Here is a 25,455-nt window from a genome sequence, read left to right as displayed (position 1 = left end):
ATATGTTTTAAAGCTATGACAATTACACGTAAGGTGTGTTACAAACATAAAAGCTAAGCTATCAAGGGTGGTACACTAAAAGACGTCAGTGCTAGTAGAGCCAATACCTAGCGATAAACCTTAAACGCACGGGCGCGGAGGCACGTGGTATATAAATTGGTAATATCGCAGCAGCAGCCTTTAGTGATACGATGTGCTTCGATCTCCTTGGCTTATGACCTGAAATGTACTGACATCTAAAAACCTTAATACTCTTTGAATGGCCACAAATGGTTATATACTAAGGACACCCCCAATAAAGAGGAATGTGTTGTATGACGGCTAAAGCGAAGTACTTTTTACGTAGAGGTTTTGCTACCTGATAATCTACTGAAACATGGCAGGACTGACAGCCTCTCACCACAACTACTACACTTTGGAGGACCACCCCCGTCAGCAGAAAATTCTTAGTGTCATATGTGTGCTCCATACTGAGTCGGCAAAAGAGGACTTCAGTTCATCGAGCTTTTGTTATCGAGCGGCAGTTGGTGTTTCGTTGTACCAGTGTTTCGTTGTACCACATCAGTGGCGAATACCTCCTCAGTTTCCTCCGTATGAAAGAGTTCAAACCTGTGGCGGAGACAGCTGTAGAAGAATCGCTAGGTTTTCTTGTTACAGATCCGGCGATCTGGTCAGTAAGCAAATCGCGCTCGATAACTCTATGGCCGAGCACTGAGCATAGTATGTGTTGATGAGATTCATGCAGAGCACAAAACTGAATACCGATCAGTAAATACTGGATCTTTGTTATTCTGAGGCATTGAAAATTTAACGTCACTTAAGAAATGTGTTTTGTAGCCGTGAGCAGACCACAGACCTCAGTCTGAACATGCTCATTTCAGGGTGCAGATCATCGGATTCCGAGAACCATGGGCCGACTACAGCATAAAAACGCCAACATGAGACTTTGATGCATCAGTATAAAATTCAGGACAAGGGTACTTCGCCTGGAGTTCCCGGAAGTGCAAGCGAATGCGTAACTCAGGACTGCACTTCGTGACTTCTACAAAGTACCAATCACATTTTAAATGTTACCATTATCACGGTGGTAACAGCTTCGCTGGAGCCATTAGGTAATGTTCTAGGATTGGGAAACCAATTTTTCATTTAAGTTTCCTGACCCCCTTTGAAAACGGCTCCCTCTTTGAGGGTCGATTACGGAATAGTGCACAACATGTCAGATCGTCAACTGACTTGAAACAAGGTGTAACAAGCATGTGACGCCCCCTAGGACATATTTTTCGTTGGCCCGCCAAGCTCTGTGATCTGTAAGTCTAGGTAGGCAACAACATTGGTCGCTGCACCACTAAACACCGGCGAGCACAGCTGTTCGGCGGTCAGTCATCGTTCATCACCACCACGCTGCGGAGCGTCTGTTTCACGGAGGGTCCCTCCCTCGTTCACGAACCCGTAGGGATCATGACACTGGCGACGAGTACCCACGGACCGTCCACGCCGCCGCAGCGGCGAAACACCGCACCCCGTTGCTGTCGCCATGCCACTGTACGGAAGGCTCGAGCCGTTCGAGGGAGATGGGTCCGCCTGGCCAGTTTACGAGAAGCAAGTCCACGTGTACTTCCGGGAAATCACACACCCGAGGCCAAACAGCGGGACATTTTCCTGGCCAGCTGCGGGGCACGCGTCTTAAGCCTCCTGCTCGGCCTTCTCATGCCAGCCACGCCGCATGTTAAGATGTTGGGTGAGCTGCTCCCCATACTGCGCTAGCATTTCGACACAGCACCGTCCCCACTAATGGAGCGTTTCAGCTTCAAACACCAAAGCCGCCGGGAACGAGAGAGCTTCGGGCAATTCGTTGCAGCGCTACGAGGGTTAGCGAGTGCTTGCGCTTTCGGGGACCACTGCACCACGCCACTTTTTTTTCTTTATTTCCAGCCTGGCTACAAGCTTCAAAAGAGTTTGTGATCCTAATCACACTCGTTTTATATGTGTCAAAGTATCAAGCATTGACACCACAGCTTCATCACAGCCATTCGTCTTGTGCACGTCACGTACCTTCACAACCATTTCCACAAAATATTCATACACAGATCGGCCTTAAACATTACAATGTCTATATGCCAACAGGCTACGCCAGACTGCGTGCATCCCAAGTAAAAAGATAACATCCATATGTTCAAAATCGCGTTCAGGTGGTAAAAAACGAATGCCATGTGGATTGAGGGGTAGGTCTATCTTTAACGTTCTCTGTAATATATCCCAAAAGAATATGGCATTATTACAATCAATGAAAACATGTTCGATCGTTTCAGCTTTGTTGCACAGAAAGCATCTGCTTCCCCATGGCACATAAGTTCCTCTTTCCTCTAATCACGTTTTAACAGGCAAGATTTCCGTGTAAAGCTTGAAAAAGAATGTTTTAACGTTTGCCGGTATCCACATATTTCTAACCCTTTTAGCCCAGGCCCTTCCTGAAATATTAACCGATACAATGGAACAGGGAACACATTTTCAATGAGATCCTTCATAAGACGCTTTCTTTTTACATGGAGAGGTACTCAAGAGAAAATCGCACCCTAAGGAAACGATAGGACGTTACAACTTCACGCAAAAACCTTGAAATTGTGTAATGAGGGCCAATGGCTGAAGAAACGAAAAAATCAGGCACAGAAGCTCTTAACATTGTCATTACTAATATGAAACGTGATACAACTTGCTGAAGAAACAAGTGGCACACCGACAGACCACCTTTCTTTACTCGACGAAACAAATTTGTCCTTGATGTTCGCTCCCACGTAGAACACCAGATAAACGTGGGAAAGATTCGGTGAAATTTTTGAATGTGCTTACGCGTACGATACAGTGCCTGCAGAAGAGACATAATTTTCGCAGCGAGAAAAACGTTACAAATAGTGGCACGTGCAAAAATCGAAAATTCGCGGCCACCCCATTCTTCGGCCATCGCACGCATTTCATCCGTTTTTCGAGCCAGAGTCACTCGCTCTCACGATACCCATCCAAAGGCACCCCTAGGTAAGTGCTAGGTGTCGTGAGCCACCAGATATTTTGAAAAACACCGGGCGTGGCATTCCAATGGCCATGCCAGAGACCAATACACTTTTGCTTATTGATTTCACTACCGCTTTTCTCGCAAAACCTTTCAGTAATTCTTAATAATGCGCTAGCACTCTCCCTATCTGCAGCAAATAGGGCAACGTCATCGGCATAAGCTAGAACACCTACTTCACAGGACTGTTACTTAATACCCCTGATTTCTGTACTATTAACTATTTCTCTACAGAGCTGCTCCAAAAATAAAGCAAAAAGTAAAGGACTTAACAGACAACCCTGTCGAACGGAAGAGAGTACTTGAATGCGTTGTGAGAGTTCACCATTAACAATTAAATTGCTACCTGAGCTTTGATATGCCATTTTGATGTCTTTACACATGACGGAACCAAGTCCTACATAATTAACTAATAAAAAGAGAACACTATGTGGTACCATGTCAAACGCCTTAGCTGGATATATTTGCAGCATCGTACCTTGAGGAGAGCGCTATCGCAATATTCTAATATGCTTCTAGCTGTATGAATATTTATAAATATTTTCCTACCCCTGATACCGCTTGTCTGATGCAGTTCAACTAACTTGCGTATAACTCCCTGCAGCCTTTCTGCAAGAACTCTCATGAAAACCTTGTAGTCTACATTTGTCAACGTGATTGGCCTGTATCCTGTTACTTTAAGTAACATATTTTTATCTTTGCCTTTTGGGATTAGAACTGTGTGCGCACGATTGAACGATGGAGGTAAAGTCCCCCGCTCGAGTGCCTCTGAAAATACTTCATGCAATGCTGTTGCCATATCCGTCTGGAACGCCTTGTGAAATGTCGCAGTAATCCCATCCGGACCAGGAGATTTGCCCGAGCCTAGTTCCTCAATAGCCCTCTCAATCTCTTCGATACTAATATTCATTTCTAATAAATTCGTTTCCTCTTTGACTAGCTTCGGCATTTCTGCCAAAAAGTCATCCTCGTATCCCGGCACCTTTGGCTCACGACAAGCAAACAACTCTCTATAGCAACTTTCAAATGCCGTCATGATAACTTTCTGTTCTTTGGATATCTTACCATTATATTCTACCTCCAATATTTCATTTCCTCGAGCGTACGCCTTTTCATTTGACAAAGCTCGCTATGTTGGTACTTCCCCCGCGAGATATTTTTCAGCTCGTGCACGTATAATTGCACCTCTGTATTTATCCTCCTCTAAGTTTTCTAGTTTTCTTTTTATGACTTGCAGTTTTTGCGCCACCAAACCCGGATTAGCTGTTTCGATTGACACCAAGTCTTCGAGCTCCTGCCGCAGACCTTGTTCATGTTTTTGAGCTTGATATTTTATAGGCCCACCTCTTTCTATTGCATTCAATTTTGCCCTTTGTTTAAATAACTCCCATTTCTCTGCGACACTGCGTAGTGTCTCATTAAAAAACTGCTCTATTTCTTTCTTTGTTTTATCTATGAACACGTCATCCTTGATAAGCTTGGCATTCAATTTCCACCTTTCCCATTCAAGTTTCTTTTTTGCTTTTGGCCGATATCGAAGGTCACTAAACAATGATCACTGAAAGAAACAGCATCAGCATCGTTGTTATGACAAAAAGGCGCAATCTCCGAACATATATATATATATATATATACTCACTCTAGTCGTGCACGGCTGGTGCCTTGAAAGTGTGTGAAGCGCTGGCGACTTCCACCTCTTACGAACTGTGCCAGATCATTTAAAGAGAATTTGCTTACGTATTCTTTAAGATACACATCACTTTCATCATTTACACTAGCAGTGGTTGAACGGTCTTCCTGATTAAGGACACAATTGTAGTCACCCAACACAATCAAACACCTCTCACAATCAAAATACATGCTCAATTCGCGAAAGAACAGACATCTTTCATGCGGCTTTGTAGGTGCATAGACACAAATAAATCTAAATTTCACTTCGCCGTAGAAAGATCGCACAAAACAAAACGTCCTTGCAAGCAACTTGTAAACGTTTCAACGACAATGCCAAAGGAATCTTTAACAAACAACATACACCCGGCTGATGTTCCCACCGCATGGCTCACGCATAAATTGTGCCTTAAAGAAAATTTTGCTACCAAGCCTTCGGCCGCTTCCTCTCTGCTAACCTGAGTCTCCTGGACCGCAAGCAAATCTAGGTCTCTCTCTTGCATTATGCGTTTGACCTGACAATGCTTGCGACTAGCCCCTAGACCCCGTACATTGAGCGTACCGATGCGTAATGGTGCAGGTATACTAACCATGGTGATTGTAAGCGCGAACCACCAGTACAACGCTTGCCGTGGCTATACCCTGCAATGGGAATACCGGGGTATTACTTATCGCGTCCCTGACCTCGAACTGGCGACGATGACGCCGACTGGACTTCGAAGACATATTTTTTACCCTTGGCGCCAGCAACGCGATGTCACTGACGCTCCAGGCGTTTAACCTTGCGTTCGGTGTTGTCCTCCGTCAACTTCGGAATGCCTGTTCTGGGACGCTTCCCACGTGCCGCGGTCGCCCCCGTAGCGTCTGCTTGATCTTCGGCCGTTGTTGTTGTTGTTGTTGTTGTCCCGTAGTGATCTCGGTGCTGCCGCTCATGTCTTCCTCTTCATTTGCTTGACTTAAGAGCAGTGGCTCTTGCGTGCAGCCTATTTCGGCACGTTCCTCAGTTGCCTTCCTCAAGCCGCGGCTGTCAGGTGTCGTCCCTCCAGCCTTCTCGGCGTCCGTCGCCCGGGCCTTGTCTTCGCGTTCCTTGGTGTTTCTCTTCGGGGCAGACTTTTCGGCCGCCTCCGCATCCATTATATTCTCTTGGACTTCTTCTGTTGGGAGAACCGTTTTAGTTACTCTAGCGTAGCTCCTTGCACAATCATTGCTTTCGTGTCCGAACGCCCGGCACACACCCCAACGTGGCGTCTGACAGTCCTGTCGAATGTGTCTTTGCCTGCGGCACCTCAAACATAGGGGGGACCGGCCCGAGGCCACAAGAAGGACAGTGCCACTTCCTAACTTGAAAAGATGAGGTAGGTTATCAAGCACAACACCTTCCTTAAGTCTCATTCGCATGACTCTCGTGGTGGACGTCGCATGTTGAAAACCGGTGACAGACCAGTTGTCGTTCGACGCGACAGAACGTCACCAAAGATACTCAGCGCTTGCCGAAAGCTCTCACTTTGGACAGCAAAGTCGACCCAGTGCACTTTCACGGTGACGTCTTGTTGGACGGGATCAATGACAGCGCAGAAGCCACCCTTGACTTGAAGTCCACGCGTTTTCACGAGAGAATCCTTGTCCGCCTTGCTGCGCAACTTGACTAGCCAGACGTGATTCATCTGGAAGGCTCCAATACCCGTGATGTTCTTGATGATACCAGCATCCTCCAATGGTTCGCGAAAATCTTCCAGCCGATATGGTCTTTTTGCCAGGTCCCCGTGCAAGAAAACGCACTGCTGCATGGTCTCGCCTGAAGGCAATGTTGGCAGCAACATCCTATAATCCGGGGGTGCAGAAGAAAACCTGTCACCGCGGCCAACGGCGGCCGCCAAAGAACCTCGCACGGAGCGAGCCATCACGCGTCCGTCCTCCTCGAAAGCCAAACGCGGAGTGACTGCACCACGCCGCACATGTCCGTCAGAGTACATTTTGGCTATGTTAACAGTAAAAATCGCTGTCTGCGTTGCTGTTTCCATTTGTATAATAATTGCCAAGATGCGCTTTAACTTCACCGCGTCAACTGCCGCATCTCTAGAAGAGCAAAAGTGTTGTTACCATCGACCGGTACATCGTGAAGTGCGAGAACATCGATTTTGCTGTACGATACCCATGTTGAATAAGAAATTATTTAACAGATAACGGTGACCAGAGACACTGTTAGGGTTATTACTGCTAATTTTGACAGTTGTCTCTCGCTCTTTACACTTTTCAGCGCGCATATAATTCGCGTGTTCAATGCGAAATGGCTACATAAACACTCGTGGATGAGTCTTCATTCTCACAGCATACTGGCTTCTCACGGCAGCGCTGTACCAGATTAATGAGACCCGAGCGAGACAGCTTTTCACGCAACTTTGTCAAACAGCCCAAAACTTCTTTTCCGCTTCGCATAAGCGTGTGCAATATTTTTGGGAAATTAAATAATGTGTCAGTGTGACCGCACATGTAAGTCCACCGGCCTATGTGCCACATCTTACCAAATAAAACAAAACAGATACGCAGCCATTCCCGCTGATGGTATGATTTTGATCAGCGGCTGATTTTGAGAAGGCCGGTAGGGCGTTGCTGGTGCCGCGTCGTCACGGCACAATTATAACAATTGGCCACGTCGACTTTAATACCGGTGTCGGTGCCGTCAGCATTGCCGGCTTCAGAGAAGCGCGATTGAATACCGCGCAGGAGAAAAGTACAGTGTACACCACCGATGCGAAACTGACATACAATTTTTAAAGTACCGCCACGGAAAACGCTTCTGTTGCGGCTTCAGAACTCTTGGCCGTCGCGATCGAATGTTTCTGTTGCGACGTCACAATTGCTGTCCTAACTTCAGAGTCTCTGTCACGATAGAAAGCTGTTGTTCCGACTTCAGAACTCTTGTTGTCGCGACAGGACCTTTCTGTTGAGACTTCAGAACTGTTGGTCTTCGCGACAGAGTGTTTCTGTGACATCAGAATTTCTGTCGTAACGTCAGAAATGTCTGTCAATTACAGAAACATCCGGAACATCTGTCGTACAACAGAAATTTCTGTAGTTGCGACAGGAATTCCTGTTGTTTTTTTCAAGTGGGCAATACAGAAACTTGTCGCATCGCATAATTTCAGTGCACTTGTGTTGTCATCATTGGGTACTGGTACATGTTGCGACGATAGGTTTCCGTCGTACAACAGTTCTCTGTAGTACAACAGACGTTTGTCGCATTACTTCAGGAACACTTCTGTTATGACAATTTGGGGCCTGTTCGAATGAAAGGTTTCTGTATACAACAACATTTTTCTGTAGTACAACAGAAGTTGGCCGCATTACTTCAGGAACACTTATGTTGTGACAATTGGGGGCCTGTTGCCACAATAGGTTTCTGTAGTATTTCAACAGCTGTCTGTAGCGCTACAGGAGTTTGTCGGGTTACTTCAGGAACATTTCTGTTGGCACAACAGGGTGCCTGTTGTGAGGACAAATTTTTCTGTAGTACTACAAAAACCTGTTGTAGAGCTTCAGCTTTCTGTTGTAACAACAGACATACGACAGAGTGTACTTCTGTAGTAACATCAAGAAATGTCTGTTGTACATCAGAAAAGTCTGTCGCTCCATCAGGAATCTGTAGTTACCACAGAAAATTTCTGTTGTACAACAGAAATTTCTGTAGTACTGAAGGCAACCTCTGTTGTTATTTTCAACTGGGGTGGACATCCAGAAAATATGTTTGGCTGATGTAGGTTCTCTGTCGTATGACGTTCTCTGTACGTATGTTCTGTGTATGATTTTCTGTCTAGTATGTATGTTCTCTGTGTATGATGTATGTTCTCTATCGGATTCCTAGATGGTGGACCCGATCTAGCATCTTTAGCGTGCTCGGGGCGGCAGAATGATAGATCACGATACCGTAGTCCAACCGTGATCGAATGAGGCTCTTGTAAAGATTCATTGAACATTTCCTGTCGCTGCCACATGTTGTGTGGGATAAAACTTTTAGTAAGTTCAATGTTTTTAAGCATTTGACCTTGAGATACCTTATGTGTGGAATAAACGTTAGTTTAGAATCAAGTATAATGCCTAGGAACTTGTGTTCTTTGTTCACACGTATTCGCTTACCATACATTTCGATACTGGGATCTGCGATGAGACCTTTGTTTCTCGTAAAAAGCACACGAGAACTCATGTTGTGGTTCACTTCAAATACATTTTCGTCTGCCCATTTGGACAATTTGTTCAAGCCCTGTTGTACCTGCCTCTCACACACTGCTAGGTTGCAGGATTTGAAACCCATTTGTATGTCGTCTACGTAAAGGGGATAGAAGATGGCTGGTGGTAATGAAACACGAAGGGTGTTCATTTTCACAATAAAGAGCGCGCAGCTAAGCACACCTCCTTGGAGTACGCCAGTTTCTTGTATAAAAGGTCGGCACAATACATTGCCGATTTTTACGCGGAAGGTACGTTTAGACAGATAGCTTGCTAGTATGTTTAACATATTTCCACGGATGCCCATTCGCGATAAGTCTTGCAGAATCCCGTATCGCCACGTTGTGTCATACGCCTTTTCCATATCGAGGAATATCGATAAGAACTGTTTATGTACAAATGCATCACGGATATTTCCTTCAATGCGCACCAGATGATCAGTCGTAGAGCGCCCTTCTCTGAAACCACATTGATAGGGATCAAGCTTATTCTTATGTTCAAGGAAATGTATGAGTCGACGATTAATCATTTTTTCAAATAGTTTACACAGACAACTTGCAAGAGCTATCGGACGATAACCCAGCTTCAAGACGGGAATAATAATAGCTTCCTTCCATGAGGACGGGAGGTGTCCGGCAGCCCAGATAGAGTTGAATAGTGCCAGAAGTGTCATCTGTGTGTCGCTATGTAAGTTTTTAATCATGCCATACATGATTCTATCAACTCCCGGTGCGGAGCTTCTACACGTGCCCAAGGCAGCTCTAAGCTCGGCAATATTAAAATGACGGTTGTATGGCTCATCCGGAAGGCATTCACGATCCAGTGCCTTAAGTTCAGCTATTTGTTTATACTTGAGGAATGATATTGTGTAGTGTGCGGAACTTCATAAATGCTGAAAGTGTTCGCCCAAAGCGTTGGCCTGGTCTTCCATGGTAGTGCCTTGGGGGTCATCTAAGGGCAATGGGTGGATTTGCTGCCCCTTTAGCTTTCGTACGCCATGCCAAACTTTAGACTCTTGAGTGTAGTATGTGATGCCCGAGAGAAACCTCTCCCAGCTAGCCCTCCTTGCCTGTCTCCGCGTGCGCCTTCCTTGCGATTTGGCCAGTTTGAATTCAATGAGGTTTTCTGCAGTCGGGGAGCGACGCAGCAAACCCCACGCTTTGTTTTGTTTCTTTCGCGCCAGTCTGCACTGCTCATTCCACCAGGGTACCCGTCTTTTACAAGAGGGACCTTGTGTTTGGGGAATAAACTTTTCAGCTGCGTCGAGTATAAAGCAAGCGAAATATGCTACTGCTTCGTCTGTGTTAAAATCAGTGATAAAATGTCGTGATAAATAAGTTGATTCTTTAAAATTATTCCATTCAGCGGAGGCTAGTTTCCACCGAGACGTACGTGGGGGGCATTCGTGTTCACGTATTGTATTTAACATTACAGGGAAGTGGTCACTTCCTCATGGATTTTTGATTACCTGCCATTGCAAGTTCGGGAAAATTGAAGCAGAGCCAATCGACAGGTCTATTGATGAATATAAATTATGATGAATATTATAATATGTTGGCTCCTTCTTGTTGAAGAGGCATGCACCGGAATTGTAAAGAAATTTTTCAATGAAATGACCTCTCGCATCACATCGTGAGTCTCCCCACATAGTGTTGTGGGCATTGAAATCGCCTACAAGTATGTATGGGTCCAGAAGCTGATCAATTAAGTTATAAAAGTCACCTTTTCCGAGATTAAATTAGAGGGTATGTATATGCAGCATACAGTGATTAATTTATTGAAAAGAATTGCCCGAATTGACACTGCCTAAAGGGGCGTCTGAAGGGCGACATGGTGACAAGCTACGGACTTGTCCACAACTATTGCTACACCGCCAGACGAGGTATTCGCCTCATTGCTGTCTTTACGGCAGATGGCGTACTGACGGAGAAAGTTTGTTTGTGTACATTTAAGATGTGTCTCCTGAACACACAGCACCTTTCGGTTATATTTGTGTAAGAGTTCGTTAATGTCATCGAGGTTGCTGATAAGACCTCTAAAGTTCCAGTGTATTATCTGTGTAGCCATATTGTTCGTGTTTTTGTGCTGTGTGTCAAAAGGAGTCGAATTGGAGAAATTACTTACGGAGCCTTTTCAGGCCACGTGATTCGGGTTTTGTCTTTCTTGGAGGGGTCGCGAGGTTCGCGCCGCTAGCGAGGCGCAAGATGCGCCTTCTGGCTCGGGGTTGTGTCCATCGACTCTTGGGAGCCACTGGACTTTCGCTCACATGAGCGGGGAGATTTCAGCGTAGGCCTTGCCTCGAAAAGCAGGGCCTTCGAGGCCACCAACCCAAAGGTCAATGAGCCCTCCTTCAGGGACGGCGCAGCAGCGCTGGCTGCTGACGCCAAGGGGGCTGGTGGCCCGGCCGCGACCACATCCTTTGTGGGCCGGGCCGGAGCCGGAGTTTTCTGCGACGCTGCCCCCTTGCGCACCGCATCAGCATACGCTAAGGTATGAAAAAAGGGAACACGTTTCCGTGCTTCTTGAAATGAGATGTTTTCTTTGATTTTGATTGTGATCATGTCTTTTTCTTTTTCGCATGTGGGGCAAGTTCTAGAGTATGCTGAGTATCCACCGTCACATTTGGGACAGTGGAGTGTGCCATTGCAGTCGTTTGATTCGTGTTCGTGTTGGGCACACTTTGCACAGGTCAGTCGGCCATGGCAGCTTTGCGAACCATGGCCATATCTCTGACACTTGAAGCATCTTCGGGGGTTTGGAATGCAAGGCCTCATCGAATCTTAGTATATCCCGTTTCTAGGGTTTCTGGTAGCACGCTCGATGGAAATGTGAGGATGAGATGCTTCGTTGGAATATCTTGGTTGTCTCGCTTGATCTTTATTCTTTGCACTTGAATCACATTGTGCTCTTTCCAGCCCTCCAGGAGCTTTTCCTCGCTCAGGCTCAAGAGTTCTTCATTAGAGATGACTCCTTTACACGTGTTCAATGATCGGTGGGGGTAACGGTGATTGATACATTACGGAATGCTATGAGATTGGAGAGTTTGCCATGCTGTTGAGTGTGGCAGACTTCAAGAAGAAGGTCGCCACTGCTGATTTGCGTCACTTTGTAGCCAGTACCTAGTGTGTCGGTAAGGCATTTCGCGATGATGAAAGGCGAGATAGTTCTGACTGTCTTTTTGGGATCTTGACTGTGCATCACCACGGCCGCTCGATGCAAAGCAATGTGCGGCCAGCTACGTCGCGCCGCGGACAATCGGCGGGCGCGTCTCGGCCGAGTTTACCGTTGCGACCGCTTTTATTGGTGAGGGCGCCACTGCTCGGGGATGCTTTCGCGACTTCGCGCCGGGGCTAAGCGGGCGTTGGTTCTCGCGTCAGAACGTGTTTGCTTCGTGCTCTATGCACTAATCTCGTGCTTTTTCGCGTGCGTGTGTGTGAGCAAGTAGGTTCGCGTCAGAACGTGTTTGCCTCGTGCGATATGCATTAATCTCGTGCTTTTTCGCGTGCGTGTGTGTGACCAAGTTTGCCTGTGCTTGGTGTGCTTTGTTAAGGCTCTTCGGTGTGCGTGTGTGCCGTAGCCAGCCTCGTTCATTTGGCGCGATGCCGCGCAACTGTTGTGTGCCACTCTGCGACACAAATGCCAAAAAGGACCCGACTGCGAAATATCACGAGTTTCCCTGCGACTTGGAGCGTCGAGAAGCGTGGATAAAGATATCTCTCGCCAAGGAGTGTCGGGAAAAAGAAGCAAGTGGGAACCGAGCGATAGGTCTCTGGTATGTTCGCTGCACTTTAAAGAAAGTGACTATAAAAGGAACAAGAAACTTCGGCTCCTGCTTCCGAATGCGGTACCGACCGTGTTATGCAAATATCTATAGTACCTGCAAAAAGAGAATGTGCAGCCCCAAAAACGCCATCGAAGAAACTTTAGTGATCACACAGTAGTTGAGGCAAGCGTTCATTGCGGCAGCTCAGGAGAAAGCCCCAACATCGAAAGTGCCTTGCAGTTTCTCAGCGACGAGGTGGAAGCTCTAGTTCCAGAGACTGCCTTAGACTCGTGCTCTGAACGTCGTTTTTCTGTTGACCAGGCCTGCCAAACTACGTTAGATATTGTGGACGTCCTAGATCAGTCAAAGAAATCAGTCAAGAGATTGAAAAAAGAAGTTGCCCGTCAAGGAGAAGAGTTGAAAAAAATTGCAGTCCGAACGGGAAGAAATGAAAAACTGCTTCTTAGTTTATGAAAACGACAACGAAATTAATTCCTTTGTTCAGGTATTACAAAGAGCGGAAAAAGGAGACACAGCTGCTGTTCTTATCAGCAACCAAGTGGCCACTTCAGGGAAGAAAAAAAACCTGCCTACAATGAGAGAATCCTGCGGGAATGTGTTTTATGGAAGGCGTGCTCAAATAAAGGGTATGAGCATGTTCGAAGCAGAGGCTTTTTGAAGCTTCGTTAAAAGGGGCCCACTCCTTAGATAACCTCTAGCATCACTCAATATGCTTCGTTTTCATGACAAACAATGTACTGATGATTATTTGCAATGATAAGCATTTTTATTTCATCTAAGTTAGTTTGCATTACTTGGGAAACTCTGTACAAGTTCTCCCTATGTAAAGCAGGGTGTCTACCAACCGGGAAAACCGGGAATTCTCAGGGATTTTGAGTAGTCCGGAAAAAGTCAGGGAAAACTCAGGGAATTTGGGCCTCTATAAGGGAAAATTAGCGGCAATTTTATTGAAAGCGTCGAAAGTCGCGGTAATGCTGGCTCGAGCAACAGACAGGAATCGTAATGAATCGTCTTTGACGCCCTGTCGTCGGCTGGAGGAGTTGCCAGTGTGCACTCAACGACCGACTTTGCGGATTCCCGATAATTTGGACGGCTTCGTGGCACCGCCACGTACCCCATAGAGTCAACGTATCAGAACGTGTGAAATTTCGGACGCAAGAACTCTTCGCCGTCGGATTTTCCTGACGTTTTGCCCTGACCGCAGGTCCAAAACGCCAATAATCAAAGGCACCACTGCCGCCGTTTTGATTACTTCGCCACCTCTAACCGGCACTCTCGCACGCGGATCCGCTGGCAGCCGTTGCCACCACTGCGACAACGCTAGGCCTAGCTGGTTCGACGTTCGCTATGAAGCTTCTTGCCGTTGGGTGCCGAGTTTTTTATTAAAAGAATTAGCTGCTGTCAGCAATGGCACGGACTCCGCCTTTGAGTTCCTCGCGATTGGCTTAGAAACTTAGAAAACACGGCGCATTGCATAATGCCGGTTCCCGAAAGTTAGCTTCGCCTTTGTACAGAAATGTTACATGGTGAAGCATACACAAAAGTATTGCAGTGAAGCATAACAAGCGTGGGAAGGGGCTATTGCCACGGAAAACAGTATGTATTCCTTAATTATACACACATGCACCCGGTATTTCCTGTCGCAGTACGTGCACCGATATTCCTAATATGTGTACCGACAGGCCTTCAGAGCGTTTTCGAACGTGCCTGTGGCGTTTTGAGTCCCTAAGGGCAGTAAATGACACGCATTTATTTTTTTCCCACTGGCCGATTTTTCGAACATATTCGCGACCCCTAAGGAGTTCTAAAAATCGGCCGTGGCCTGTGCAACTGACTGAGATGCTTCAAATGGTCCTTGGGGCGAACGAGTGGCAGAAGGAGGACAAGAACAGAAATGATGTACGCGTTGAGGAATAAACGGGAAAGGAAGCTTGCTGCCGCCGTTTTGAAGGAGCTTGAGCTCAAAAAACAAAGTTTTGGCTCATGCCGAGATGCAGGTGTCCCTCATCCAAATCAAAATAAGCTCGTTAAAGCAGTGAAACACAACACTCAGGCGTCATGCTTGGGCTGAGAGTATGTCAGGACAGTTGAGGTTGACTTACGAGTGGTTGAGAGAGAATGTCAATTGTGACAGAGTTCGGGCCTCATGCCACTGAGCTTGCTATCAGTTAATAGAAATAGCTCATATTCGAATATATTTGCTTCTATGTGCATCTCCTTTTTATTCGTATTTGTGAATGTCCGACTTCATTTGCAATTTTTTTCGAAGACACTTTATTTGCTGTGCATTTTACTAACCCCTGCCTTCTATTCTCTTTTTGAATAAACACTACTCCTTAGTATTCAAATTGGATTGAGTCGCTTCTTTATATTTTTCATGTGCTTACTCGAGAGTGACAGAATCAGGCGATATGTTTTCAGCTCGTCTTGACATAAAACATAGTTCTGCATCACTCAGGGAAATGTGCAAAGGCACTCAGGGAAAACCTGCAAAACTCAGGGAATTTGGAAATGTCAACTTCGTAGACACCCTGGTAAAGTTTTTACTTTGCGTACGTGTTCTCGAGCAGTGAATAAAAGTACCGATAGATTGCTTCAAGCAGAACCTCTCTATGAAAGTGCACCACACGGTCGTGCATCGTGGCAACCGTCACGCATAGCGTTCAGACGTATTCTAGAAATTCCACCCCTGTGACAATCTGTTGGCGTTCGTGGCGTAATCAGCACTTCCAATGACGACTTAAAAGATTTTGTCTGCAATTTTCAACTATAAAACGCATTATTAACGCCTTGACTGGAGTGGAGGTCGCGCGTGCCGACGCAGCTGTGAAGGCGCTCTCTATCAGCAGCCATCCCCGAGCGGTGGCGCCACAACGGGCGCACGGAGAACTAGGCCCGAGACGCCGTTCAGGCGCGACGCAGCGGGCCGCACATTGTACTTTTGGATCGAGCGGCCGTGGTATCACATGGAAGCGGGGAAAGTCTTTGCGCTGGCTCAACAATTGAAAAGTTTCTTCGGTGCGCCCTCTTTTTGAAAGAAGACGATCGGAAAGGGGGGGGGGGGGAATGACATCTTAGCCATTCAGAATTCATTTATATCGGTAGCTACGCCAGCCGCCCACCACCGAGCCCAACAAGGGGACGCCACGAGTCCGGGAGGAAACGCACACGCCAACTGTACGTAGCCACTATAACCTAATTTAAAATACCCAAGGTTAGATACATACACCAGGTTAAGCCTTGCCACCTAGAAATTTATAACCTAAACTGCTCTTAATTAGACGAATTCGGCGAGGATTTATTTAGGTTCGGTTGGGCTGGGTCACGTTAGGTTCGGTAGGGCTGTGCCAGGTTAGGTTAGGTAACCTAACCCAAACCAACCCAACCTAATTCGGATTAGACAGATTAAAATATAACTTACTGAGAGGCATTAAAATGATATGCTGTGAAATAGGTTTGGCCGCATTATCACAGTAGGGCGTGCAGCACCGCGCTCTGCATAATAAGTGCATGCGCGTGCATGTGTACAAGGACGACTGGCAAGTGGCGCGCGCGTAATGTGCCTTCAGTTATGCTTCGGGCACCCGCTCCGCTTTTAGCATTTTCTTCGCTGTAAATAATACGCGTTAGCGTAACAGGATGACAGGACGCACGGACGGACGCACAAGCCAAATGATGTGCCGAGCACCTAAATGCTGCAGCAATAAATTTAACTCTTTAACTGGCAAGATAAGAAAAGCTTGACCTAGAACATTTTTATTGCTTATTTCTTCAGTATATTGCTCAAGTACACGCCAGCTGAAATATCGAAGAGTTTCTCTAAAAATTAAGCGAGATACGGTAGGCCAAAAATATTGTTCAGCAGCTGGTTGAAGTTGGTTGAATGTCGATGTATGGTGAAAAACTGGTGCTTGATACTTGCTTTGGCAAGGTCAATGCATACTCTTGAGATACACCTTTATGGGGTGAACAATAATAGCTTAGTTAAAGAAAAGAAAAAAATCGCACTGGCAAGAATGCGACCACCATGTGCGCTAAGAAGAGAATGACGAAGTCCTCCGGTTTTGTCATCAAAACATCTGCTGCTGCTCCCGATTGACCCTTTTGTGAATGCCACTATTGAGCAGGAAAATAAACGGATCTAGGTTGAGAGGCACAGACTAATATTTAGAATTGTCTCGTCGTTGCACATGTTTTTGTTGGGTCAGCAATGTTCTTGAGCTACCAGTTAACGGGTTAACTTGCGCCAACGTCCCAAACAGTACACCGGGTTATGGGAGGTATCGTAGTGGAGAGCTACACATAATTTTTGACCACAGGGGCTTCCTAAAATGCACACAATGCACGGTACACGCGTGTACGCACTTTCCGCCCCCACGGCTGCCGCAGCGAGGATCAAGCCTGCGACCCTGTGCTTAGCAGCGCAGGGCCATAGTGACCGATCTACCACGCTGGGCCGTTTAAGACTATGGCCCCTTGCGTGCGACAGAGGAGTATGTCTATCGCACATTGTGCTGCAGACTCTTCAGTGCGCAGATGCACCGAGCAGTCGCACATGCTTCCCTGCAACCTCATTCATTGGCTCGCAAAAGAGTCTATCCGCTTACTCGTTCACTGCGGCCTCGCCATTGGAAAACCCGTCCTCCAGCGTCTTCTGGAAGCTCTCCGGAAGCAGCCAGGATGCGCCGGCGCCGGCTATGCAGAGGCCTGCCGACACCACGCTTGGCACCCACGGTTGCGTCGCCACACCCTGCAGTCGACGAAAGAAAAGCGCCGCACTTTCGCGCAAGGATGCTCTCCAAGCACCAATGCAAGTGGGTCTATCAGTTAATTTGTAATAGAAAAGGTTATGTGGTAACGTGCAAGGTGGAGGAGGGAGTATTAGGAAATAAATAAATGTTCAAACCAACCGAATGTAGCACAGATCTACAAACAGGTCCCTTTGAAAGCTAGCTTCGCAGTTAAGAAAAAAAGACATTGTCCGCCAATTAATCTCGCTACAACATTGAAAAGCAAAGCCAAACTTGAGAACTTGAGGCTTGGGAATTTGTTTCGCGATATCTCTCTTGACCTCGCTGGCGTTTGCGTTATACGAAAGTTACATCGTTCTTGCGGAATTGCTGTTGAGGAAGAGGAAAAGTGATGTGAAGCGCAGCGCAGCCGTGCCGGTGCGTGTTACCGGAGCCTGATCTGTCGCGGGCAACAGGTGTGACTGTTGCTGGCCCAAAATAAATGCAATCAGGGACGCATCCCTATCATCGCTGGGCAAGTTTTACAACGAAACTGTTAGCGTCTAGTTGCTCGGGATTTTTTCATCGGCTCATGTCCACCTAAACGCATAAGCGCCACCTACCGGCCGCAGCCACTCAGGCAGACCTCAAACGACAGCTGGAGAAGGGCCTCGGATTTTCCGCGTAACAGAATTATGTGTTTTTGTATATTCCAATCACAATCTGAAGCTACCGTGTCCGCAGTTTGCGTTTTAGTCATACTTTACAAATTTTATGACGCAATTTGCTCTGAAAATCCAATAAGTTCAATACGATACTTGCGCTTGGCGGATGGCCTATAAGAATGAGGATGTATGCTGCACTTCCGCACTCGTGCGTGTGCGCGACGTGCACTTGCGCGGAATATGAGCTGAAACACGGTACTCTGGTTCAAAAGGGCCCACGGCCGCACAGAGGCGGCCGACATCCGAACATTTGGATAACTAAACACCCATACAATTACTGGTTTTCATTGCATCAATTTTTCGTTGGTCGGTGTTGTCATGCAGTCTTGCAGTCATTTTGAACAAGTGAACCCTGTTTGAGCTCATAATGCATGCGACTGTACATGTGCGCCCAACCTGTCTCTCCTTGATGCGTGGGCGCTGTGCCCCTTGCATCTGTCGTACAGAGCACCTGGCGCGCCTAGCGGCCGCGGCCACTTAGACCTCAAACGGCATCTGGAAAAGTGGGCGTGTCAGCTGACGCCAATAGACAGAATGCACCTGCAGCTGGCGGCGTGTGGATTCACGTCAATCGGCAAAACCCAATGGCAGATGGCGGGGCCTTTTCGAGGAGAAGTAGCCTATAGCAACAGATATCAGTGTCGTTGCGGCTGCGCTATCTGTGGGCCACGTATACGTAGGTCCGCAGAAGAGGAGCGTGAGTACGAACGACGGCAGAGGGAAAAAATGGCAGTACGACTCAAACTCGAGGAATTTCTTGCTCAAAGGCCCGCGCACGTAACGACGTCTAACGACACTTGGAGTGGTTGCACTTGTGTAACGTGGGCAACAGCTTCGCTGTACATGCAGTTTTACAGGGTAGAACGGAAGCCGATATCTTTTTTTCTTTTCATGAACTACTGAGCGGGGCGCATAAATGTAAAGCGAAATAAATTGCAGAACAACTGGCGAACATCGCTGGCTTCCAGTGATGACGGCTGGCTTCCATTGATGACGGCTTTCTTCCTTTACATTGTCACGTAGTAATGACGGTGAAGAAGGTAGCGAAACCACAGAGAAAGAAATTCAACACTTGGCGAAAACTGGCTACAGGAGACACGTCACGCTTAGTGTTAATCCCATCCGTTAGTTGGCGCCAGCATCGGAAAAAAAAAGAATGCGAAATGAGCTTACAGAAAACGTTTTAGTTTTTTTTTCTTTCCCGCTAGAACTAAAGCTTGTGCACATAAATTACATTTTACTTTGCGACTCATTTTCTTGCGTCACGTAGCAACAACCTAAGGCACGCCAGGCGCGATAGATGCATGCGTCATTCGCTAGTCAGGCCGCCGAAGCCAGTCAGGCCGGTTGCGTATGTAAAGTTCGCCTATTCGGCGACCCGTCTAGTTTGGATGCAGCGTGTTTGTTGGGCTCCCGCCGTATTCTTGCGCTCATTCTGCACTTCGACACAATACCACTGTACTATTTGACTACGGCAAGGTGTGAAACTTTGTTGGATAGTCTGCGACGTATTTCAAGCAATTTTAGCTTTTATGGCACGGAACTGAGACTTGCGATGCAGTTAGCTAAACACAGCTCGACCGTCCAGGTGTAGTTAATTTCAGTTAACGGCTCGTACTAGGAGATGTTTCCAACGCTTTCTAGGAACCCAACGTTATTATTTAGGTAGTTTTTCGTCACGCTCAGCGCGCCTGGCTTTGTGACGCAGTTAGCGAAAAAGCAGCTCGGCCATGTACCACAGTTAGTTTCGCGTGTACTGAACCTTACTGGGACAAGTTCGTGACGCATTCGCTTCACTGAGTTGTAAAGGGCAGGGAAAACTATGCCTTTAATTGTTCGTTCATAACGCTCACAAAAGATGCTTGGCCTAAATACTTTGAACCATCGAGCATGGTCAGACCTAACAATTACCCGAACAGATCCCGAACAGGAAAGCACTATTCCACATCAAAGAAAAACAAAAAACTTGTTCACATTTATTCCTGGCTACGGACTCCGCATTCGAACTAATTAGATGATAATTGAGCAATACATTGTTGAGTGTGATACTTCGTTAGTATTTAGTCAGTGAAACTATCCGCAACTGAAAACTATAGCCTATAGGAAACGCAACAATTGCTTTTGCGTTAAGTTTGGCGCGCTTAAAGTAGAACATTGCGGTATCAAATTCATCGTTTCGAGAACGAGCCCTTGGGCTTTGTCGGCTTAATCCGGACCCTTCCAACACCATCATACACCAGCTGTGAATGCCATGGACCTCTGCGTAGCCGCTTACCAAGTCGTCGAAGAAGGGTGCCAGAGCCGAGCCTAGCCTGCCGAGTGTGTAGCAAAAGCCCATGGCGACTGAACGCACCACGGTCGGGTACGTCTCGCTCAGCTGGACACGCAGCACTGCGCCGTTCACCGACGTGCCCACCTTGCCCAGCATGAGGAGGCCCAGCCGCAGCCACGAGTATTCTGCGAAGAACAATGCCACGCTACTTTCGCTAGACGGGTACACCGCAGGCATGCATAACGATAAACTCGAAAATGTTCCCAGTTGGCGCACCGAACGAAGGGGCAAATATGATGCAAAAAGGCGAAAAAGAAGAGAGAAAATCGCATAATTGTGTCACAATTGTTAGACATTACGTAACTTCTGTATATGCAGTATTCCAGAAAATTTATCACATTTTGTCTTATTGTTTTGGTAACAAGCTGTATTTGTTCTCCACCTCCTTAGGCACAGCTACACAACGGGGTTGCTCAGAAACCCAGTGGAGGCCTACTAGATTTGCTCTGCACTTTGTGGATAAAGTTTTCTTCTTCTAATTTAATTTGTGTGTGTGTGTGTGTGAAAGCGCTTAGCCTACTTTATCGCTAGCGGTAAAGTGCCTGACTTTCACAACGAAGGCACCTGCATACCGAAAGATATTGGAGCTGCGAAGTGCTTCGTTAGAAAAGCTTTTCATTGTATTAATGGCGCCTGTCTAGATAATCGTGCTATTCTTAGGTGTTCTGCTCAACACACGTGACATGGCTACTTCTTAGTTTCAATTTCGCTATTCCAAATTCTACTTAAAGGCAAATAAATTAAATACAGCAAACACAGCCAGCAGCAAGGCTGACCAAAGAAGGGGAGATAGATTGCGAAAGGTGATGATGATGATATGTAGTGTTTAATGGCGCAACGGCCAGGTTTGGCCAAAGAGCGCCATGACAAGTGGTGATGTTGACGATGTATTATGGAGATGTGACTTGGCTGTAAAGTGGCCTAAAAATTGTCGCTGTAAAGTGCGTAAAATCTACGTGCTATAAAATTATGGCGATGATTAATGACGATTACTATGAACATTAAAATCCATCGTAGAAGAATGATGCAAAATCAAAAATATGTAGGATGTTAAAATTACTTGGAGCACTGCTGCCTCGCCAGAGCCCTTGAAAGACAAGGGCCTAGAGGCATGTGCTATACTAAAGAGATATCGCAGCGGCATCCTCTGAAGAGAGGACCCGCTACGAACATGTGGGGCTAAAAACATGCAGGACGACATCTTTCAGGAAATTTAGTACTGTGTTGGTGTCAAATAAAGGTTCTGGGCCGAGAAGCATTACGGGATGTAGGGGGATGTGCTGCCGGTATGCTAGGGGAAAATGTTTCCTTCTTTCAGATTCGGCTGCCCGACACTCCAGGAGGACGTGGAGGACGGTCAGCCTCTCCCCGCATCTACCGCAGGTTGGAGGATCATTTTCAGTGAGTAAAAAGTTATGTGTGCCAAATGTGTGTCCTATTCTGAGGCGACAGAATAGGACATCTGTCCGGCGTGATTTTGTTACAGGAGGCCAGAAACCTAATTGTGGCTTTATTAAATGCAACTTATTATTTGTTTCCAGGTCCCACAATCGTTGCCAGTAGTTTCGCAGTTTCCTTCTTAAGAAGGGTTTCAGGTCTGTGACAGGGACCGAAGCAGTAGGACAAACTGCATGCAATGAAATTGATGTGGCCATCTGGTCCGCTAGGACGTTACCCTGGATGCCCCTATGGCCAGGCACCCAGCATATAACCACATCCTGGTTAGATACATATGCTTTGCATAAGACGGAATAGAGTTCAATTATTATAGGATTTTTGTGCTTGCAGAACGACATCAAAGACTTCACAACACTAAGGAAGTCCGTATATATAACTGACTTTTTGAGTTTTGATTTCCTTATATGCTTCACGGTCGACAATATTGCGTAGGCCTCAGCCGTGAATATACTAGTTTCCGGATGCAGTAAATCGGATTCCGAGAAGGATGGACCGACGGCTGCATATGACACCCCCTCGCGTGACTTCGATGCGTCTGTGTAAAACTCCGTGCAGGAGTGTTTGTATTGCAGTTCCTGGAAATGCATCTGGATTTCAATCTCTGGAGCGTGTTTTGTAACCTGCATGAAAGATATGTCGCATTGTATTATCTGCCACTCCCAAGGAGGTAGCAGCTTAGCTGGAGGCATTAGGCGGAACTCGAGGAGTGGGACATGCATTTCATCACTAAGCTCCCTCACACGCAGCGAGAAAGGCTGTCTTACGGAGGGACGATTGCGAAAGAGTGTAGCATATGTCATGTCATTAACGGTTTTAAAACAGGGATCTTCAGGATTTGAGTGGACTTTCAGAAAATATGTTTGGCTGATGTACGTTCTCTGGATATGAAGTGACCATTCATTCGATTCTGCATATAAACTTTGTACGGGACTCGTTCTGAAAGCTCCTGTGGCTAAACGGATACCTAGATGGTGAACAGGGTCTAGCATCTTTAGCGCACTTGGAGCGGCAGAATGATAGATCACGGCACCATAATCTAATCGTGAACGGATCAGGCTCTTATAGAGATTAATTAAGCACTTCCTGTCACTACCCCACGATGTATGGGATAGAAGTTTCATTAGGTTCATTGTTTTCAGACATTTTTCTTTAATATGTTTAATGTGGGGGACGAAAGTGAGTCTGTAGTCTAATATAACACCTAGAAATTTGTGCTCTTTGTTTACGGGTATTTGTTGTCCACATAGTTCTAAGCAAGGATCTGGGATCATTCCTCTCTTTCTTGTAAAAAGAACGCAAGAGCTTTTGTTAGGATTGATCTTAAATCCATTATTGTCTGCCCACATTGAGACTTTGTTCAGGCCATGCTGTACCTGCCTCTCGCAGACTGCGAGGTTACAAGATTTGAAAGCTATTTGTATATCGTCCACGTAGACAGAATAAAAGATTGCTGGTGGTAATGAAGCGCGAAGCGTGTTCATCTTCACGATGAAAAGTGTGCAGCTGAGCACGCCTCCTTGGGGTACACCCGTTTCTTGCATAAAAGGTCGTGAAAGTACATTGCCGACTTTTACCCGGAAGGTACGACTGGACAGATAGCTTTCTATTAGGTTAAGCATATTTCCATGGATACCCATATGAAACAAGTCTCTTAAGATTCCGTAACGCCAAGTTGTGTCATACGCCTTTTCCATATCGAGAAATATCGATAGGAAGAACTGTTTATGTATAAATGCATCCCGGATATTCCCTTCAACACGCACGAGATGATCGGTTGTGGAGCGCCCTTCTCGGAAGCCGCACTGATAAGGATCAAGCATTTTACTCTGTTCAAGGAAATGAATGAGTCGCCTATTTATAATTTTTTCGAACACCTTACAAATGCAACTTGTGAGGGCTATCGGGCGGTAACTTGCCACTGAGGAAGGGTCTTTGCCTTGTTTCAAAACAGGGACCACAATGGCTTCCTTCCATGCGGTTGGAAGGTACCCTGCATCCCAAATGGTGTTGAAAAGTGTGAGTAGTGTAACCTGCGTGTCATTGTGTAAGTTTTTGAGCATTTCATACATGATTCTATCAGATCCTGGTGCGGAGCTGTTGCATGCGCTCAAGCCAGCTCTCAATTCAGCAATACAAAAAGGACGGTTGTAAGGCTCATTATTTCGACCTTTTCTTATTAATGGCTTACGTTCTTTTGTTTGTTTGTATTTGAGAAAGGATTGTGTATAATTTGTTGGACTTGACACGCTCTCAAAATATTCCCCAAGTGAGTCTGCCTGGTCTTGCAGTGTATCGCCCTGTGTGTTTACCAGGGGGACTGAGTATGTTTGCCGCCCTCTAACCCTATTAACTCTGTTCCAGGCTTTGGCCTCATCCCTAAACGAGTTAATACTCGATAGATACTTTTGCCAGCTTTCTCTTCTGGCCTGTCGGCGGGTTCTCCTGCCTTGGGATTTTACTTTTTTAAAGTTGACAAGATTTTCTGCAGTGCGCGAAGCGCGCAGCAACCCCCACGCTTTGTTCTGATTCCTACGTGCGATTCTGCATTCATTGTTCCACCACGGGACATGCCGTTTGCATGCCGAGCCGCTTAATTCACATATGCATTTAGATGCGGCATCTATTACGAAGGCTGTGAAGTACTCCACAGCAGCATCGATTTCTAAAGAAGACATGTCATCCCATGATATACTAGTTAAGTTTCGGAACCTCTCCCAGTCTGCTGTGTCAATCTTCCACCTAGGAGCCTGCGGCGGATATTCGTTTTCTTTATGTGATCTTAGCAGTATAGGGAAGTGGTCGCTACCGTAAGGGTTGTCGGTAACTTCCCATTCATGTTCAGGCAGTACAGACGGAGACACTATACTAAGATCTATTGACGAAAAGGATCGGTTTGCAAGAGAGTAATATGTGGGTTCTTTCTTATTGAGAAGGCACGCTCCAGAAGAAAAAAGGAACTGTTCAACAAGGCGACCTCGCGCATCTGTACGAGAGTCGCCCCACAGGGAGCTGTGCGCATTGAAATCGCCAAGAACAGCATAAGGTTCTGGCAATTGATCGATCAAGGAGTGAAATTCATGTTTGTTCAGTTGGTAATGCGGGGGTATGTAAAGGGAGCAAATGGTGATGAGTTTGTTTAGCAGAACAGCTCGCAGCGCCACTGCCTCAAGGGGTGTTCGTAGCTGTAAAGGTTGACATGCTATACTTTTATGAGTGAGAATCGCCACACCACCCGATGATGCGACGGCATCATCGCGATCTTTGCGAAACGTCACATACGTACGCAGAAAGTTTGTGTGTTTGGATTTTAAGTGTGTTTCCTGTAAACACAGCACTTTTGGATTATGTTTGTGGATGAGTTCTTGCAAATCATCAAGGTTTCTAAGAAGACCTCGGACATTCCACTGAATTATTTGTGTATTCATTTTTAAAGTAATTTGGTGCTGTGTTTACGGATACGGAAGTGATGC

At 46.4% G+C, this 25,455-nt stretch overlaps 1 protein-coding gene across 1 annotated transcript in view; it reads right to left on the bottom strand.

Annotated features, from left to right (window-relative positions):
• Positions 1-25,455, bottom strand: part of LOC142587439 (organic cation transporter protein-like) — a 92,701-nt gene that overhangs the window by 2,790 nt on the left and 64,456 nt on the right. The window contains exons 9-10 of the mRNA XM_075698458.1: positions 20,471-20,652; positions 17,348-17,490 (exon numbers count right to left, since the gene is read on the bottom strand). Coding sequence (XP_075554573.1) covers positions 17,348-17,490; positions 20,471-20,652 — 325 coding nt within the window. The remainder of the gene's footprint in view (positions 1-17,347; positions 17,491-20,470; positions 20,653-25,455) is intronic.

The sequence above is a fragment of the Dermacentor variabilis genome, chromosome 7 (genome assembly GCF_050947875.1).
Source record: "Dermacentor variabilis isolate Ectoservices chromosome 7, ASM5094787v1, whole genome shotgun sequence".
Lineage (NCBI taxonomy): Eukaryota > Metazoa > Arthropoda > Arachnida > Ixodida > Ixodidae > Dermacentor > Dermacentor variabilis.
Note: the sequence above shows the minus strand (reverse complement) of the source record. Positions and strands in the feature narration are given on the sequence as shown.